The sequence below is a fragment of the Chiloscyllium plagiosum genome, unplaced genomic scaffold, assembly GCF_037043375.1.
Source record: "Chiloscyllium plagiosum isolate Xiang-an unplaced genomic scaffold, Cpla_swu_hap1 HiC_scaffold_1, whole genome shotgun sequence".
Classification (NCBI taxonomy): Eukaryota; Metazoa; Chordata; class Chondrichthyes; order Orectolobiformes; family Hemiscylliidae; genus Chiloscyllium; species Chiloscyllium plagiosum.
The window spans coordinates 73,937,996-73,958,585 of record NW_028270139.1 but is presented as its reverse complement, the minus strand read 5'-3'; the positions used below and the strand labels follow the sequence as shown (position 1 = coordinate 73,958,585).

The window sequence follows — 20,590 nt, the reverse complement described above, 5'->3', positions numbered from 1 at the left end:
TGAACACCTCATTCAGGTTACTTTTACTTATCTGATCTGGGTTTGGGGGGATTTTCTTACCAGGAGGAGTTGAGTAGGTTGGGCTTGTACTCATTGGTGGTTAGAATAATTAGAGGAGATAATATTGTAACATTCTAAAATTCTTTTGGTACAACTTGTTCTGCTGTAATACATGTTTCATCAATGCAAATTCACTGTAACATGCTTGAGGAATTGGGGACGTTGTTTCTGAAAACAAACTTTTAAAACGTGTCGTGGCTGTAATGCGATTACATTGGCAGCACTTTAAGCACTGTTTCTAAAGCGTGATTTTTCTGTCACATGAGGTTGCACAAGAATGGAAGACTGACTGACTGTTCTTTACAAGACAAACGTTGGAAGGTAATTTCCTCTTGTCAGAAAATCTAGGACCAGAGGGCAAACTTTCAGAATAAAGATTTGCCCATTTGAGACACAAATGAGGAGGCATTCTTTCTCTGAGAGTAGTACATCTGTGGAATTCTTTGCTGCAGAGAACTGTTAAGGCTGATTCATTAAGTATACAGGTTGCTCTGCTATAATGTGCATTTTGTCAGCACGAATTAGCTGTAACGCGATTACGAATTGTGGACATTATTTGGATAATGCGAAGTTTCTACTGAATGGGTATAGCGATTTTCTATTAGTGATCTTTCATAGCGTGATTTTCTATTGCACGAGGCTGCAGAGGAACGCAACTGTCGCATTATGGCAGAACAACCTGTATTCACAGCTCAGATAGAAAGATCTCTGATCATTAAGGGAATTGAGGCTGAGGGAATAAGACAGTAAAGTGGAGTCGATAATTATTAGATCAACCATAATCTGAATGGTAGGAAGGCTCACTTGACTGAAGGCCGACATCTGTTTCTACATCTTGTGATCTTCTGGTCAGTCCATATAGATTAAAATGCCACTTGATTTTGGCTGTATCTTTTCTGATAAGCACCCATTATTTTTTCTTTTCACTTAGTCCTGATATGTGGTCACTGAATTGAATTTATTGTCAGGTGTACCAAGGTACTGCGAGCAATACAGGCAAATCACAGAGTTAAGTAGCATAGATGAGTAAATAATAGGTAAACAGCGGCAAAAACAAAAACACAGGTACAGGTGAATGCTAAGAGTTTGAGAGTCCATTCAGTATTCTAACAACAGTAGGGTAGAAGCTGTTTCAAAATCGGCTGGTGCGTGTTCAGGCTTCTGTACCTTCTCCCCAATGATAGTGGTTGTAGAAAAACATTGCCAGGGTGGGATGGATCTTTGAGAATGGTGGTGTCCTTTCCTTGACAACGGAAATGGTGGTAAATGTATTCTATAGATGGGAAGTAGGCCTTTGTGATTGTCTGGGCAGAGTTCACCACTCTCTGTAACTGTCTCCCATCTTGAATGGCACAGTTGCCATACCAGGTAGTGATACATCCAGACAGAATGCTCTTGATGACGCACCTATAAAAGTTGGCAACAGTATTAACCATCATGCCAAATTTCCTCAGCTGCCTGAAGAAGAAGAGACGTTACTCCCACAATGACTTGTCTTTTTAATTTTTCATTTCCACCCAAGTTGTTTTTATGATCTGGTTTCTTGAACTTTGTGTTCTCCTCCATGTGCCAATATCATAATTGAGAACTGATCCACTATTAATCTTTTCCTAGCTTCTTGTTCACGTAAGTACCATGTACCCTTCAGCATTCAACTCCCAACCTATGTCATCCTACCTGTAAATGGCTATCAGTTTGATCGTATTTATTCTAACTTGCATGATCAATTCATCTGTTTTGTTTCTAACACTGTGTTCAGAATCATAGCCTTTAGTTTTGTCCTTTTTCTTATTTTTGTAATCTCTGGCCTTATTTGTTGATTTACTCCTAGATCTGTACTCATGTTTCCTTTCTGTCTCAGTCTGTTTATCATTTCCCATTAAAAGGCTTTCTCCCTTGCCTTGTCTCTATTCTTTAATTTACCATATTTTCCTAAATTTGGTCCCCTCGCTCCACTATTTAGTTTTTACCTCTCTACCACCACCGCCACCCAAGACCTTTGAGCATCTGCTTAATTTGGTGCCTCGCTCCTGTTTCTTAATGTGCAAGGCTCCTTTCCTTGTCTTGCCTATGCTTTTTGTACGTGGGTCATAATACCTGGTTCCTCACTCCTTCAATTGTAAAGTTCTCTCAAGCCCTGGCCATACCTCCTGACACCTGGCATTGGGCAAGCAACAACCTTCTCATCTTCCACTACTTGCTGCGATTATTTGCAGTGTAGATAAAGGCTACTTGGCTCATTGTATTTGTGCCAGCCAAATGACAAGCCCTTCAGTCTCATCCCACTTTACAACATTTGGTCTGAGGCCTTGCAGATTGTCCCACTTGAGGTGCATATCCAGATATCTACTAAAATTAGCCTACATCTTTGGTGGGAAAATTGTTAGAGTCTACAATCAAGCACGGTGTAACTAACACCTCGAAAATATTCAATTTATCAGGTCGAGACATCATGAATTCATGATAGGTAGATCCTGCCTGACAAGCCTCATTGATTTCTTTGAAGTGGTGACTTGGATAGTGGGCAGATGTTGTTTGTAGAGATTTTCAGAAGGCATTTTATCAAGTCCTGCATAAGAGACTGTTGACTAAAGTAGAAGCCCATAAAACCTAGAGAAAATTACTGACATGGCTGGCAAATTGGTTGAGTGGCAGATGACAAAGATAGGATCATTGTTATTTACTCAATGGCAGAAAATGACCGGTGATGTTCCCCAAGGATCTGTGTTACAATCTCAATTATTCACATGTATTAACGACTTGGATAATGGCATAGAAAGTCATACATCCAAGTTTGCTGATGACATCGAGTTAGGTGGTATTGTAGACTTTGTAGAGGTTTGTGCTAAATTATAAAGAAATATTGAACGACTAGATGAATGGCCAAATCTGTGGCAGGTGGATTTTAACGTGAGCAAGAATGAGGTTATCCGTTTTGTATTGATTAAAGGATAGTTCATGATGCTTTATAGATACAATGAAATTAGAAGCTCTGGATGCCCAAAGAGACTTTGGGGCTCAGGTGCATAGATCTTTTTAAAATGCCACAAATCGCTGCAGAAAATAATCGGGGAAACTAATGGTTGCCTTTATTTCTAACAAGCCTGGGCTGTAAGGAAAGAGAAGGTTTGCTAAAATTATATAAAATTTGGCTCAACCCCACTTGGAGGTCTGAGGGCCAATCTGGGCATCACACTTGAAGAAGAATGTATTTGTGTGGCAGGAGTAAAGTGTAGGTTTACAAGAAATATACCTGGATTTCAGGTTTTAAGTAATGAGAAGCACTTGTACAAATTAGGCCTGTTTCTCTAGAATTTAGAAAGTTAACGAGTGATCTGATTGAAATATTCAAGTTGTTAAAAGGAAAAGACAGGGTAGATGAAAATAAACTATTTCCACTGATTGGAAATTCTATAACGAGGAAACATTGTCATAAGAATTAGGAGACCATTCAGGAGACAAATTAGGAAGAGTTTCTACACAAAAAGTGGTAAATATTTGGAACACTTTTGTACAATTGGCAGTTGATGCTATATCAGTTGCTGACTTTAAATCTGAGATAAATTTTTGTTAAGCAATTGGTATGAAGTAATACGGACTAAAGACACGTATATGGAGATAGGCAACAGTTCTGCCATGATCTCACTGAATACAGAACAAGCTTGAGGTGCTCAATGGCTTTGTCCTAATTTTTTGTTCCTAAATGAAGTCAGAAATCGCACAACGCCAGGTTATAGTCCAGTAGGTTTATTTGAAATCACAAGCTTTCAGATAAGGAGGGAACATTCCTGTCTGGCAATTATTGCGTGGTGTCCCTTCATCCGTTGTTGTATGTCTGCATGGTCTCGCCAATATACTATGCCTTTGGGCATCCTTGCCTGTAACGTATGAGACAGACAATGTTGGCCGAGTCACACAGATATAGTATCTGCTGTGTACATGGTGGGTGGTGTTCCCACGTGTGATGGTAGTATCCATGTCAATGATCTGACGAGTCTTGCCATGGCAGAGTTGTGGTCGATGTTGTACTGAAGGCTGGGTAGTTTGCTGTGAGCGATGATCTATTTAAGGTTTGGTGGTTGTTTAAAGGTGAGAAGTGGAGGTGTAAGGATGATCATGGTTAAATGCTCATGGCTATTGATGACATGTTGAAAGGTACGAAGAACATGGTGTAGAACGTGGACACCACACAACAATCACCAGACAGGAATGTTACCTCCCAGTTGGGGAAAACTTCAGCGGTCAAGGGCATTAGCCTCCGATCTTTGGGTAAGCATCCTCCAAGGAGGTCTTTGAGATGCACAAAAATGCAGAATCGCTGAGCGGAAACTGATAGCCAAGTTCCGTACCCCTGAAGACTGCCTCAACTGTGATCTTGGATTTATGTTGTGCGACATGGGACCCCCAGCATACTGTTCTGTTTCTGTAAAATCTTTGTTATTGTCCTGTTTTGACACTCTCACCTGAACTAGTTTTACAGTTTTGGATTACTTATTACTTTGATTAGACTGTCGGCATGCAGCTCTCATATAGAGTCATAGAGTCGCTTTCATGTTATTCCAGTCATTTGGTTCGTCTCCAGCACCACCTTATTTTAGTTTTTTTGTGACTGCCTCTCTTCCTCACTTAATCAAAGTATAGGTCATCCCTTCGCATATTATTGAGCTGTTGAGACTTTTTACTCGCACCATCTGACACTTTTGATCACCTCCAGAGAGTTACTATTTGACACTAAACTCACACCATTTAAACAATCTTTTGATCTGTCTGCCCTTGATCTCTCTGCTTATAAATTCTGCGCCTGTGTGCTTCTGTCTCACTTCACCTGGCAAAGGGCTACATTCTGAAAGCTTGTGTTGGAGTATAACTTGGTGTTGTGTAACTTCTGACTTTGTCCATCCTAGTCTAACACTGGCACCTCCACATCGTTCCGAATGAGATTTCAGGCATACAGGTTTCTGCCTGTATGACCCTTTCATGTACAGAGTACCAGACTCCTATCACTTAAGTGGAACCACTTTTGCTATCTTCCTGTTATCCTTCTACAAATAATTTTTTAAACATACTCACCCAGTTACTGATCTAGGATAAAGTGAGGACTGCAGATGCTGGAGATCAGAGGCGAAAAGTGTGGAGCTGGAAAAGCACAGCAGGTCAAAGAGCATTGAGGAGCCAGGGCTTATGTCCGAAATGTCGATTTCCCCTTCTCCTTGGATGCTGCCTGACCTGCTGTGCTTTTCCAGCGCCACACTTTACGTCACAGATCCTGATCTGACAGCTAAGTGAAATGTGCCCTTCCCATCGACTTTATCCAGGCTCCCAAAATTTTGGTATCTTGATCAAATTTCTCCTTCGCCTCTTTGTTCTAAGGAGAACAACTCTAACCTGTCCACATATGTGCTTTTTCTAGTCCTGACAACATCCTCATAAATCTCCTTTGTACCTTCGAGTGTAATTGTTTGCTTTCTGTTATGAGGTGGCCAAAATTGCACATAGTATTCAAGTATTTTCCCAACTAATGATTTATACAGTTCCCACATAACTTCCCCGCTCTTATAGTCCTTATCTTGGCTAATAAAGGAAACAGTTCCATATAGGTTCTTAACTATCTTATTAACTGTCATGCTACCTTTTACAGAGCTGTGAATATTCACCTCCTCTTGGTATTTTCCCATTTATTGTTTATTATTTTGACTTGCACTTGGCCTCACCAAGTTTATCGCCTCTCTGATCTCCGGTTTTAAATCCATTTGCCAAATTGTGCTGGTATTAAATGTTGAACAAGAAAATAGGTTTGCAGTCGGATTTAGATACAGTAGGAGAGAAGGCTGTGTTGCATTAGAATCGTAGAATCCTTATAGTCCTTTGGCCCTACAAGTCCACACTGACCCTCCAAAGATTATCCCACCCAAACCTGTTCCCCATTCTCTACATTTACCCCTAACCTACACATCCCCGAAAACTTGGCCAATTCACCTAACATGCACGTCTTTGGACTGTGGGAGGAATCTGACACGTCTGGAGGAAACCCACACAGACACGGAGCGAATGTGCAAACTCCACACAGACAGTCGCCCGAGGCTAGAATTGAACCTGGGCCCCTGGCACTGTGAGGCAGCAATGCTAACCACTGAGCCACTGTGCCACCTATTACAGGTCATAAAATTCATATTATAAATATAATGAAATTTAATTGTATCTCCCGTGAATGACTTTTTAAAAAAAACACACTTCAGTTGATCTCCTAATAGATACAAGAAACTCTCAGATTCATGAACAGTCAAGCAAGCAAGTTATAATGTTATTTTAATACTGCATTTCTGTTCTTTTGACCAGCTACACTTTCGCCTCCGCCATATTGCTTTTCTTCATTTATAAAGGTTCATCAAACCCTTTTTAACTATACTTTTAAATCATCTCTATTTCTTTGTTCATCAGTTTCTCCTCTAAAAGCACACACTGTTTCTGAATTAAACGTATTTGATAAAGTAATTGTAGCCGAACAGTACAGTTTTTAAAATATAATTGTCACCAAAGGAGTGTTTTAAAAAATCTTAGTTGTGGCTTGAACTTGTTTTGATATTATTTTATGTTGGATAAAATGTTCTAATTTTGTATGAAAGTGTGTAGTTAGGACTGTAAATTTAGATGTACTGTGTTTACATAGTTTTAAAATGATACATATTATCTTTGGAAAACAGCTTTTACTGTTGGAGATATGAGGTTCCACCCACTATGAATAAGTTTGAATGACAGAATAAAGTAATTTCGTAAATAGAAACATGTTCGTGTTTCTGTAAAAGTCTTAATACCTGGTATTTAAATAAAATTTCACAACTCTTGATCTGCAGCTAATGTAGATACTGATGCACTCATTAACAGTTATATCTTGTAGCTTGAGACCTTTGTTGGCCCTGCAATCTGCATGTTTATCAGTTTGTCAGGGAAGGCGCAGATCCCAAAAGTTGTTTGATGATAGCAAGTTGACCTGCAACTTTACGGCACCACCCAATTTTTGCATGACATCACTGAAATCCACAGCAAATATTCCACCTTTATGTATTAAGGAAGTTTGCATGAATGCTTCCGTGTGTGTTAATGCGGCTAAGCTGCTTTATTTTATGGTTGCTGCTTTCTTTAAAAGTTGAAACATGGATTTTCTGAAGCGAGTGGTACCTGCTGTAATAACTGGGGATGTTGTTTTGGATGTTGGGGCTGCTGATTGTGACAGTGTCCCCAAACTTTTAAAAATGAGACGTTTGAGTTTGCTTTCTATAGGACAGACAATGGAAGAAGAACTTGATGAAAATGTTTGGTTGAATCCTGGAATTCAACCATGTGAACTGGAACCATCAAAAGGTACCTAAGAGTCGATTTCTTTGTCACTTGAAAGTGTGGGTGGTCTACTTGTAAGTGGTTATGTAATCATGGTGGCAGTAGTATATTATGTCCTAGAATGTTCAGAATTTAGATAATTGTATGTTTCCTGTGCCAATTGTAGAGACTTCTGTGCAGTCCTTCTTTTGCACTTATTTTCCAAAAGAATTTTTAACAACTTGATGAAATGAATTGACCTGGAATAACAATATTTGATTTCATAATATCAAGAGGTATAGCAAGACTCTTTCCCCCAACACCCCCCCCCCCCTCCCGCCCCCCGAAACTGATCAAGCATTTCTGCAGCAATAATTACACAAGGCAAAGGAATTGAGAAATTTAGGATTAAAATGTACATTTTACAGCTAGAAATTTGACAATGATCCGGATTATCGATTAAGAAATCTTTAAAAATTTGATTTACCTGTGTTACACATAGGTGTGTATAAGCTCATAATCTGAGTTAATTACTTTCGAACACAGGAATGGGAGGGGTATGTTTGCTTTTTCATCAGTCTTATGATTTAAAACAGGTGTTGGCCAGGATGTTTAGTAAGGATTGCATAGACTTTTATTTGACTTGGAGAAACATAGAAATTTAAAATATAGGAGCAGGAGGAGGTCACTTGACACCTCACACCTGCTCTGCCATTCAGTATGATCATGCTTGATCATCGAGTTTGTTGCCCTAATTGCACCCTCCACCCATATCCTTTGATCCCTATTGCAAGAGCTACACCTAGTTCCTTGAAACCGCATAATGTTTTGGCCTGAACTACTTTCTGTGTTGTAAGTAAAAGTAAAGTTGCCATTGTCTTAGCAGACCATAGAGCTTTCATCAGAGCTATATGACTGGTGATAACGGTCAACATGCCTCTGGCGAGAAGAGAGGTTGTTAAGGAGAATCTTGGTAACCTCAGCTGGCCTGGGAATTGAATCATGCTGATGCTGCCTCTCTGCATCTCAAACCACCAATCCAGCCAACTGAACAGCCTCTCCTCTCAAAGTAATGTTGCCATAGTCTTAATGGACCAAAGGTTGTTCTCCCAATTAGGTGGTGGTTTTACTTGAGGGCCACCATGCCGCATGTAAGGGACAATGTTGAGAAGGAGAGTCCTTCATGGTAACCTCAGTTGGTGTAGGAATTGAACCCATAGTGATGGTATTACCATGTATCACAAACCAGCAGTCCAGCCAACAGAGCGACCCGCCTCCCTGATGTAAGTACAGACAGAAGTAGCAGCGATATCAGGTTTCTCAACTTGTTGTAATTCTTTTACTCTGAATAACTAGTAAGTGGCTATGCAAATGGCTCTGAATGGCAAGGGATGGGAATGTAAATTCATTACAGTCTACCTGTAAGTCAAAGGCATGCTACCCTAGCCTCAGGACATCCAATTTCCTATAGGTCAGCAGAGCAAATTAACTCTAATATCTCACAGCTCCACTTACACCCCCATTCACCATACCCTTAATTCCTTTACTGTTCAAAAATCTAACCATCTTTGCCTTAAAAACATTGAATGAAATTGCCTTAAATGCCTCACTGGGCAGAGAATACCACAGATTCACAACCCTTTGAGTGAAGAAGTTCCTCTTAAATTTGCTCCTCCTTATTTTGAGGCTTTGGTCCCTCGTTCTAGTTTCACCTGCCAGTGGAAACAACCTCTCTGCTTCTATCCTATTTATTCCCTTCATAATTTTATATATTTTTGTAAGGCAACTAAATTCCTGTGAGTTAGTCCCAGTATACTCAAACTCTCCTCATAAGAGAACCCTCTTAACTCTGAATCAACTGAATGAACCTCCTCCGCGTGCTCACCACACACCATACTGGTAGTGATACTAGACACTCAGCAATAACATTCAAGAAGCAAACTACCTTTACCTTACAATAACCACCACTTCCTTTGCTATCTCTAATTTGTCTGACATCTAGTATTGCATGAACATAACCCTCCTCCAACTCAGCGTCTGGTATGGAGACCAAAACTATACACGGTACTTCAGGTGCGACCTCACCAGCACCTTATACAGCTGCAGCATAACTTCTTTGTTTCTAAACACCCCTAACAATGAAGGACAATATTCTACTTAGAATGGATGGAAATTCTAAAATTGCGGAGTTGTTGGATTAGGAATTGTTGCATATTTGTGAGAACAGATTGAGGGAGTGGAGTGATTGGTGAGAAGAAAAGCAATTAGCAGTCTCTGTGATGGACAGGATATAAGGATGGAAGGCCAGATCAGAATATAAGATTATGAGCAAATTGGTTTAATTTCAGGTAGTTGATGTGTGGGAGATAGTATTCTTTTACAGAATTTGTGATGGGACTGAAAATCATGATTTTAGTCTCCAGACGCTGAGTTGGAGGAGGGTTATGTTCATGCAATACTAGATGTCAGACAAATTGGAGATAGCAAAGGAAGTGGTGGTTATTGTAAGGTAAAGGTAATTTGCTTCTTGAATGTTATTGCTGAGTGTCTAGTATAGGTCCTTAAAGAACTCTGGAGAGAAGAAAATTATAACTGGATAAATAATGGTGGAACAAATAAAAGGAACTTCACTCAGCTGAGCAACAGTGAGGCGTGAGAGGGGAACGGTGTCAAAGTCTGCGACCATGCTTTCACAGAACATCATGATCACGGTCAAATAGGATGCCACTTGGAACTTTGATAAAGGTTACTTCAATGCTGTGGCAGAGTAGAAATCTGACATGCCCCATTGGAAATCGAGTCTCACTTTTCTCAGAGCCATCACAGAAGTTAAAGTAAACAAAATACCCCAATTTAGTTGTCCATTCGATCCAGGTTGACAAAGCACAGACCAGCTTTCTGCACTTGATGGGAATTGCTATTTATTACAGACAAGCAGTTTTTATTAATAATTAAGCAATTATGGACTGTCGACGTACAGCTCTTCTAGTTAAGTCTCATCCTCATAAAACTCCTCCTATATGCGCATTGACAAACAAAACAAAAATATAGGTGTAATGGATAAGTGGGAAAAACTGGGACGGCATTTATTTGCATTTATGTGGCAAGAAATACCATATAAATGCAAATATGGGGGCAGCACGGTGGCTTAGTGGTTAGCACTGCTGCCTCACAGCACCAGGAACCTGGGTTCGATTCCAGCCTCTGGTAACTGTCTGTGTGGAGTTTGCACATTCTCCCCGTGTCTGCGTGGGTTTCCTCCGGGTGCTCTGGTTTTCTCCCACAAACCAAAGATGTGCAGGTTGGGTGATTTGGCCAGGCTAAATTGTCAATAGTATTCAGGGATGTGTAGGTTACATGCATTAGTAAGGGTAAATGTAGAGTAGTAGGATAGGGGAATTGGTCTGGGCGGGTTACTTTTCGGAGAGTCAGTATTGACTTGTTGGGCTAAAGGGCCTGTTTCCACACTATAGGGTTTCCACACTGTAGGGTTTCTATACATTAGGTTGAGAGGTTTAGGAAAGGAAATGGTGGTATTGTGATTTGTTTGCAGGGACAAAGGAATGCAAGATTTACAGAGAAGGGGATTGTACCAAATAATTTTTCCTGACATCCTCTGCCTCCAATATCTTTGATTAACAAGTCTTTTGAAGTAACATATTCCATACGTAAATCTGTTTTTTATGGTTTCTAATCAGCCCTTTGGCTCCTTTTACCACTGTTACTATTTAAATGCCTATGAACACTTTGTGATATCCTTTTATGTTGGCTACCACTCTTTTATCTTAATTCCTTTGTCTTTTTTGGATATAGTTTCTCATCTTCCCCTCTGAATCTCAGTATCCTTCTTGGTTCTCAGTTGTATTCAGTACCTGATACCCATCATTAGCACTTTTTCTTTCTCTTAATTTATATCTTTGTCGTCCAGGGAACTCTGGATATATTTGTCCTACCTTCCCTTTTGAGGAAGTACACTGTGACTGTACCCAAACCATCTTCTCTTTTAAGGGAGCTCATTGCTCAGTGACAGTTTTTTCCACCAATCTTTTGTTCCAGTCTATTCTGCCCTGCTCCATCCTTGCCCCATTTGAAATCAACTCCCCACCAATTGATTTTTCTTTCTATGGATTGACCATTGTCTTTCTCCACCGTCACCCCGAAATTTTAATGATACAATGAACACTGTCTCCAAAACGTTTTCCAACTGGCACTTAATTCATTTTCACGAAAAAACTCCAGTAGTTCATCTTTTCTTGTGGACTGGACTCTTCTATGTGGGAAATTCTCCTGAACACCATTTAGAATCACTTTCTCCTTGCAACCCCTGATACTTCCCAGTTTGCATTTTGGTAAGATCCCCCATTATAACTGCAACTTAATGTTGATATCATTCTGTAATTTCACTGCAGATTTGTTCTTCCACATCCTTCCCACTTGGTGGCCTATACACTACACTGAGTATTGTAAGTGCACTCTTTTTGTACTGATTTTGTCAATGGATGTTCTGAGATATACGGTGTGCAGTTAACCCCTTCTCCTTCCCTTACTTTTCTGTACACCTGAAGCCCAGGAACATTTAACACCCAATCCTGCCCTCCTTGAGCCAGGTTTCTGTTATTGCTACAATATCATATTTCAGTATAACAATTTTGCCTGTGATTTCCCATTCTTTACGATATACCATGTATTTACGTGGCCAGTAACTTTGATTTAGACTTGATTGCTTTTCCTTAATTTGCACAGTTCACATGCAATCCATCTAGTTTGTATAGGTGCCATCTTCACCAGAGCCAGTCTGTTTCCCAGGAATCTCATGCCCTCCCTCCTGCATCCTCTTCCCAAACTCTCATTTATATGTCTTATCCTTCTATTGATGTTCTCACTTGCAAGTGGTACTTGGAGTACCAGGGATTACAATTGAGGTCCTGTTTTATTAATTTTCTATCTGATTCTCTAAATTCTTAGGATCACATATCTCTGGTACAAACAGGGGCCATGACTTTGGCTGTTCATGCTCCCTCAGAGGAATGTCCTGCACCTGCTCTGTGTCATCCTTCCCAAGCCTAACCCTTCATGTAACATCATCATGGAGTCACATATATGGCCACAGAAACACCTCTCTCTTCCCCTAACTAATGAATCCTCTGTCATCATTGCTGTTTTTTCTTCTTGCTCTCCTTCTGTACAATTAAACTGCTTGTTGTGCCACAAACGTGGCTTTTGACTGCACTCCCTTGAGGAACGAGTGCTCGCATCAGCTTTGACAATGGAAAAACGATTTGTGAGCAAGATCCCAGAAGACTCCTGCACCATCTGCCTGTTTCTTTTGGGTGGTAACCCATTTCCTTTCTGCCTCAAGGCTGTCAGGCCACAGTGAGACAACCTCTCTGAACATGCTATCCATGTAATTCAGAGCTTCAAGGATGTGATCCCTGCTGCCACTCGAGCTCTGGAACTCAGAGTTCAAATTTCTGCAACTGTCAGCACTTTCTACAAATATGGTTGCCTAGAAAACCAGTTGTGCCTATAACTTCTCTCATTATACAGGCCATGCATTTTACTCTATTTAAATTTCCTCCTCCTATGTTAACTTAAGTCTACTTTGGATTGCTTATGCTAATATATGATCTGGTGTTCCTCCGTTAAATCCAAGTATAGCTACTTCTTAGAAGGGCATTATTTTTTCTATTTAAAGGCAATTTAAAGATAGTCCCTGATAGCAGATTATTTACCAATCAATGAACGTAATGTGAAAGAAGGAGAAAAAAGTACCTCTTGCCCTCTTTTATCAAGCTTCCCACTTAGCCACTTTGCTAATTGCTTTAAAATCTATTTAAAGCGATACTGACCCCCTCTGTGTCAAATTCTTGGATACAGTCACTCAGCATCTGTCTCACTCCAGCACAGATTTCCTCATGCTGATCATGCACTCTTAGTCAAAATGTGTAGTAGGAAAGTGTGAACCAATTTAACATGAAAAATAGAAAAATTGAATATTATTTACATGGGGAGAGATTTCAAAATTTATGAACAGAAGGACCAATGTCTCATTATGTATGAATCACATAGAGATGGTATGCAAACCCAGCAAGTGATTAGACAAGGAATTGGAAGATTGTTGGTTATTGCATGGGAAATGGATTATAAAAGTTAAGATAGAGACACATAGCATTGTCCAACTCGTCCACGTTGACCAGCCATCTCCATCTGATCTAGTCCCATTTGTCAGCATTTGGCCCACATTCCTTTAAATCCTTCCTATTCATATACCCATCCAGATGCTTTTTAAATGTTGTAATTGTACACACCATCACCTGAGATGTTTTGCCGGTATTGTGCAGATCATTGAGATTATATCAGAAGTGTTGCTGTACAGTTTCGGTCTCCTTATTAAAGAAATAATATAATTATGTTAGAAGTAGACCAGAAAAGGTTCAGTTAACCTAATACCTGGGATGAGGGTGTTATGAGGAAAGGTTGAACAGGTTAGAACTATAGTTATCCACGTCCTTCTTTCCCTTTTCAATCCTCAGGTACTTGTGCAGAATCCAAGGAGTTTTGGCAAATTATAACCAATGCATCCACAACCTCTGTAGCTGCCATTTTTCAGATCCTTTTCAGAAGCCGTCAGGGCCAGAAGACATATCTGTCTTTGGCCTCATTAGTTTGTGTAATACTATTTCTTTCGTAGAGGCAATGGTATTTGATTCCTCCCCTGTACTCCAGGATAATTGGATGTTTAATTGGTGACTGAGAGATGGAAAATTAAGCAAATATTTCTTCACATTATAATGATACATCTTCATGCTATAAACCTAGCTCAATTGACCTACCGTCCAGCATCACAGTGTTGCTAAAATTTGTTTCTCTTTATATGTCTTGTATTAGAAGGTATGGTTACCTAATTTTTGTTGACTTTTATCAATTTATGCAAGTTTATCAATAGAGTCATAGTCACTTTTTAAAATTAATTCATCGATGTGAACTTTGCTTGCTGGCCAGCATCTATCACCTGTCCCTGGTTGCCCTTAAGAAGGAGGTAGTGAGCTGCCTTCTTGAACTGTTGCAGTCCATGTGGTGTAGAATCATCACAAAGCTGAGTTCCAGGATTTGACCCAGTGACACTGAAGGAACAGTGATATATTTTCAAGTTCAAATGATGAGTTGCTTGAAGAGGAACTTGTACGCAGAGGTGTTCCCCTGTATCTGCTGCCTTGTCATTTTAGATGGCAGTGATTGTGGATTTGTAAGGAGCCTAGGGATATTTCTGCAGTGTATCTTGCTGCCATTTAGCAATAGTGGAGAGAGTGAATGTCTGGATCTGGTGCCAAATCAAGCAGACTTCTTTATCCTGTTTGGTGTCAAGCTTCATGAATGTTGGAGCTGCACATGTCCAGGCAAGTAGAAAATATACAATAATTGATTTAAATTTATGTCATTGCTTATATTGTCATCCCATTTCCCCCCTCAGTCAAATCAAAACACTGAGAGACAGTATTGTTTTACCTCCTTCATCTTTATTCTAGGCCTTGGAGGAAGTGAGAACAATCGCCCATGTGCACAGGGGCATGAGTTCACGGTCTTCTCTGGAGTAGCAGTTTCATAATTAATTATATAGTCATTTTACAGGGAGAATCATCCAGATAAGGCAACATACATATTGATTGGGTGACTGTTACAATCAGCGAGTGTCAATAGCAGAGACCAATCTCCTTTGCTGTTATATATTGACTGTTCTTAACCTTGTTAACTGGATTTGTACATTGGATACTTTTTCCCTTGTTAGTTGACCTTGCAATATTGTTGAAAATGTGTTGCTGGAAAAGCGCAGCAGGTCAGGCAGCATCCGAGGAGCAGGAGAATCAACGTTTTGCGCATCAGCCCTTCATCAGGAATGAGGAAAGTGTGCCAAGCAGGCTAAGATAAAAGGTAGGGAGGAGGGACTTGGGGGAGGGGCATTGGAAATGCGATAGGTGGAAGGAGGTTAAGGTGAGGGTGAGAAGGTGAGGGTGATAGGCCGGAGTGGGGGTGGGGGGGGGGGGGGGGGGGGGGGGGAAGAGGTCAGGAAGAAGATTGCAGGTTAGAAAGGTGGTGCTGAGTTCAAGGGTTGGGACTGAGACAAGGTGGGGGGAGGGGAAATAAGGAAACTGGAGAAATCTGAGTCCATCCCTTGTGGTTGGATGGTTCTTAGGCGGAAGATGAGGCACTCTTCCTCCAACCATCGTGTTGCTATGGTCTGGCGATGGAGGAGTCCAAGGACCTGCATGTCCTTGGTGGAATGGGAGGGGGAGTTGAAGTGTTGAGCCACGGGATGGTCCACGGGGAGCCCTGAAGAAGGGCTCATGCGTGAAACGTTGATTCTCCTCGTTGGATGCTGCTTGACCTGCTGCGCTTTTCCAGCAACACATTTTCAGCTCTGATCTCCAGCATCTGCAGTCCTCACTTTCTCCTTGCAATATTGTTAAATGGCTCTACATGATGAATGCTTTTCTACCTTGTTAACCTATTACCCTTGTCTCCAGCACTCCATTGTTAACCGTAAGTTCTTATCTGATCTGAGTCACACTTAGCTGAACCTCTTGTTTCTCAAAACTCAGAATTCAACTCTTTCCCTACCTGCTCATACACTTTACACATTCTCATTCGCTCCTCTTATCATTTCATGATAACCACCAAGATGGCACTACCAGCTTTCATAAGACTCTGACAACTAGTATTTAAGCAAGCTATTGATACACAGCATACAAAATATTACTAGTCTGTTACAGTAAATAGAATTTGAAGGATCCTCCCATTTGGAAAAAAAATTAACCAGTGTTCTTAAGTCCACAGTCTTCAGTGACCACTCCATCCCCTCAAAATCAAATGGAAATGAGACAGTTCTCCAAACGTTCCTTCAGTAAAGTCCAACCTGAAAACAAAATTCAGTCTGTCCTTGTGCGTCACTCCGTGGAGAAATCTGAAATTTTGGATAATGGAAGTTAAATACTTAACAAAACTGACGAGACTTCCATCCTTCTGGAGATGCTTCAGATGGAGGGTACCAGCGCATCGTGAGTGTGCAGTACAGCAGCTGCAAATGCAGGCTAGGTGAATGTAGCATTCTTTGCTGCTTCTGCTCCCACTCTGCTGTCAAATGTAACAAAGCCAACTGGCTGTTGTGATGTTAGCTTGATCATATCCCTTGCTCAAAAGACAATGTCTGTAGGAAGGCCACTGACAACAAGCATACCGACCTCCTCTTCACCGTTAACTTCTTCACTTTTCGTGCTTGTGACTGGGAGCTAATTGAATCTGTTGGATCAGGTTGTGGAGGGTTGGGTGGTGTTCCAAAGGCGTGCTTTACTTGTGTGGAGAAACTCTACAGATGATGTTAGCTGCTGAAAGTATCTTTGCATTTCCTCCCGCATTATGACCCTTGTCTGCTGTTGTCTGATTTATTGTCTGACTGCAAATCCTTTTTCATTTGAGCAACATTAGAGATGAGTTTGTTTTATAAAATGGTGCAAATTGATCCGATCTATAGAAATGATTCTGTCCATGTTGTCCCATAGGAATGTGGGAGCAGGAAAAATCCATTTCGACACTCTAGACCATTCTTCCATTTAGCAAAGTCATGGTTGATCTGTGCCCTATATCCTTTATACTTTTGGTTAAGAAAATTTATTCATTTCAGTTTCATTTCCACTATTTGTGGAACGGAGTTCCAAGCTTTTTTATTTGTGTATGGAATTATTTCTTAATATCAGTTTTATAAGTCCTGGCTTTAATTTTTAAGCTTTTACGTTCTAGTGTCAACTCCCTAGCAGAAATGCTTTCTTTCTAACTCCTTTATATGTTCACCTCAACATCTTGAAATTTGGATTAAATCGCATCTTAGCTATCTAAATTATAGGAAATGTATTCATTGTCTGTGCAATCTGTCCTTGTAATTTCCCTCTTGAACTCTGGATATTATTCTAAAAAGTATATTCTAGATTCTGTCCAAGATGAATAGATTCTTCCTGAGCTGTGCTGCACAGACTGCTGAACAATTCCAACCAGGCATTATATAGCTGAAACATGACTTCTACCACCCTGTGTTCCAGATATAAAGATCTGCTTTCCATTTACCTTTTGATTTCCTGTTTGACAATTATATTTTGGCGATATGTGCAACAGGACACCAAGCGTCTTTGCATCTCCATTGCTTGTAGCATGTTGTGATATGACAAGTACTGTTCTGTTTCTTTTTGTGCCCAAAGTTGATAACTGCAGGCAAAAGTGAAGTCAAGTCTCTTTGCCACAATTCTTCTTACTTACTTATTTAACTAATTCTTTTGTCATTTACACTTCCATTAGTATTGTGTATAATGATGTCTGTATTTGTGTTGTCAGCAAACTTTAAATGTGGCTTGTTATCCATCATCTAAGTCATTAGTATACACAATGAATAATTAAAACCCCAACACAGACCTGAGTGAGCATCATCAGTTATCTCCTGCAAATTACCTGACTCTGCCTCCTGCCACTCAGCCGGCTTCCCAATCAGGTCAATAGTTTACTTTCAATCCCGGAAAATTGAACTTTGGCTAACAGTCCCATTTGGACAATTTTATTAACTTCCAGATTGATTTAAATAACATCCATAGAAATTCCCTGTTCTCAGTCATTGATTTAAAAATTTATTTGGGTTCACCAAGCATGATTGTAAGTCCATTCTGGCTCCCTGCTCCACTGAAAACATTTAAAATGTCTAGTCATCTGATTACCACGACTCCATAACTTAGGTTGAATGTATTGATCTTGGAGGGAGTGGGCAGTGTAGATTTGCAAGAATGATCTTGGATTCCAATGGTTAAATTACAATAATACGTTAGATAAACTCAGGTTAATTATAGACTCCAGTAATTTTCCAGACAACAGTTGTCAGGCAGTTCTATAATTCGTTATTTATTGTCTGTTCCAAGACTGTACTGCAATAATATAGTGAGTGAATTGAACATCCACAGTGTTGAAGGCACTTAGATGTTTTAATAAAGGGGAAATAAAACACGCTACTTTTACTGAGCATTTTATAAAATTAAAGATTGACCCATGTTGAACCAAAGTAATGAGTGGTTTACTATTTCTTTGTTGGATGCAGTCTGCAAAAGTAAAGCTAACTTTTGACCATCTACATTTTTATGATTAGAATTTTGTCCATGCCTAGATAAAAGTTTGACTGTGTTTCGTTGATGTGTGAACTTATAATTCTACTGAAGTGGAAGAGAATTGGATTAATTATTCAAAGAAAATAATTTAAAATCCTACCATGGCACTCAGTGAATTTTATAGTGTTTGCAGATTAAAAGGTTTCAGTTTTTGTCCATGAATCTGTTGGAGTGTTAGAAAAATCAAATTGGTTGACTTGTCTCCATTCAGGAAGAGCAATCTGTTTTCATGCAGTTTATCCTTTGAGGCTCCAGTCCTAAGCCAATTCTGTTGGTTGTTAACTACATTCTGAAATTTTATAGCAAGCTCCTAAGGTGTGTCCTGAAGAAAATCCATTGTCACATTATAGGGCAACAATGGATGGATCATAAGTGCCGATTTTGTCAGCAACATCTAGATCCTGAGAATGAATTAATAGTTTTTGGGCAAAATAGGTGATACATTTAGAAGGCCTGGTGTTTCCATACCATAATGCTCAATAAGAGATTTGTGAATGTGTAGTCACAATTGAATCAAAGTGTGATTTCTTCATGTTTCCTGATATATATTTTGCTTTTAATGCTCATTTGTAAAATTTTGAAAGGTTGCAGATTATGATTGATCCTCATGGTAGGTGGGAATTTCTGCTAGACGCAACTAATTCAAGTTGATGTCGTCTGCCTTCCGTCCTGTTGCAATGGAAACTGTCCTATTTATACTGTGGGTTAGATTCCATAGCACTGGAGTCAGCAACATTACAACCGTCATTAAAATGCATGTATTGATCAAGGGCAAGGCAACATAGATTTTTTTGGAAAAGTTGTCTGACTGTTTTGAATTTTTTTGAATTGACTGATTAATTAGATGAAAGGAAGATTTTCAGTTTAAGGTGCCTTGCAAGTTGCCTTTTTACATTTCTAGCTTTGCTGTGTTGATACAAGGTCACAGATCAAAAAGGTTAATTCTGTTTATATTTCCATACATATAGTGTGATATAGTATTTCCATCATTTTCTGTTTTTATATCTACTTCCTAGTATCTATAGTACTTTGCTTTTATGTAAGTTTGGTGATATTGGATGAGAATGTGACTGGCCTTAATCATCATATACTCCATGATTAAATAATCTGTTTACACATGGCAAACGGTTACTTGGTTGAGGCAGTAGAGGACTCTAAGGGTTATTACATTTTGGAATTCTCCACTACAGAGAGCAGTGGAGGTTGAGTTATTGAATGCATTCACGGTTGATTTAGACATATTTTTGGTCTACAAGTGAGTCAAGGATAATTCAATTCATAGGCAGATGCACTTCAGGCTTTTGCCAGATTAACCATGATCTTATTGAATGATGCAGTTGGATTGATGGGCAAAATGGCCTACTGCTCCTATTTCTTACTGTGTCAGCAGTAGACATTATGTATTTGCTAGTGCAATTGGGAATGTTTCAACTAAAATGGCAGGAGAAGCAAGGGCAAAAATAAAAGAATAAGAAATCAGAAAAATGATAGAGAATTCAAGAATTAAACTGGGTTACTGTGCAAAATAATGTGAACATGACTAAAAATGTTAATTAACAATGTTAAGATTGGTCTTAAAGCCTTATGTTTTAATACATGGAGCATTTGCAATACAGTAGATGAATAGATATAAATAGGTATTATATAGTTAGGATTATGGAGGCATGGCTGCAAGGTGACTGATGGCAACTGAATATCCATGAGGATTCAGTTCCTTGGAAGTCAAAGAGGAAAAGGAGGTGGCGTGGCACTGCTGGTTAAGGAGGATATTAATGCAATAGTGAGGAAGGATATTAGCTCTGGTGAAGCGGAATTTGTATGGGTAGAGCATAGAAATGCCATGGGGCAGAAAAGATAGTGAGGGTTGTAAATAGACCCCCAAGCTGTAGTCGTAAAGTTGGGGAACGCATTAATGATGAAATTAGAAACACAAGAAATTAACTGTAATTGTGGGCAACTTTTAATCTGTATTTAGGTTGGGTAAACGAAATCAGTAAATCGTGGAATATATGAAATGGCTTTTT

At 39.6% G+C, this 20,590-nt stretch overlaps 1 protein-coding gene across 9 annotated transcripts in view; it reads left to right on the top strand.

Annotated features, from left to right (window-relative positions):
* Positions 1 to 20,590, top strand: part of fryl (furry homolog, like) — a 477,034-nt gene that overhangs the window by 62,405 nt on the left and 394,039 nt on the right. For 5 of the 9 annotated variants that reach the window (XM_043691306.2, XM_087987983.1, XM_087987957.1 and 2 more), the window contains exon 1: positions 7,164 to 7,419. The exons of 1 other annotated variant lie outside the window; for it this stretch is intronic. In XM_043691306.2, the coding sequence (XP_043547241.2) occupies positions 7,212 to 7,419 (208 nt within the window). In that variant the 5' untranslated portion in view covers positions 7,164 to 7,211. Of the gene's footprint in view, positions 1 to 7,162; positions 7,420 to 20,590 lie in introns of those variants that run through there. 3 more of the 9 variants (XM_087987974.1, XM_087987968.1, XM_087987945.1) reach the window with 2 other exon arrangements.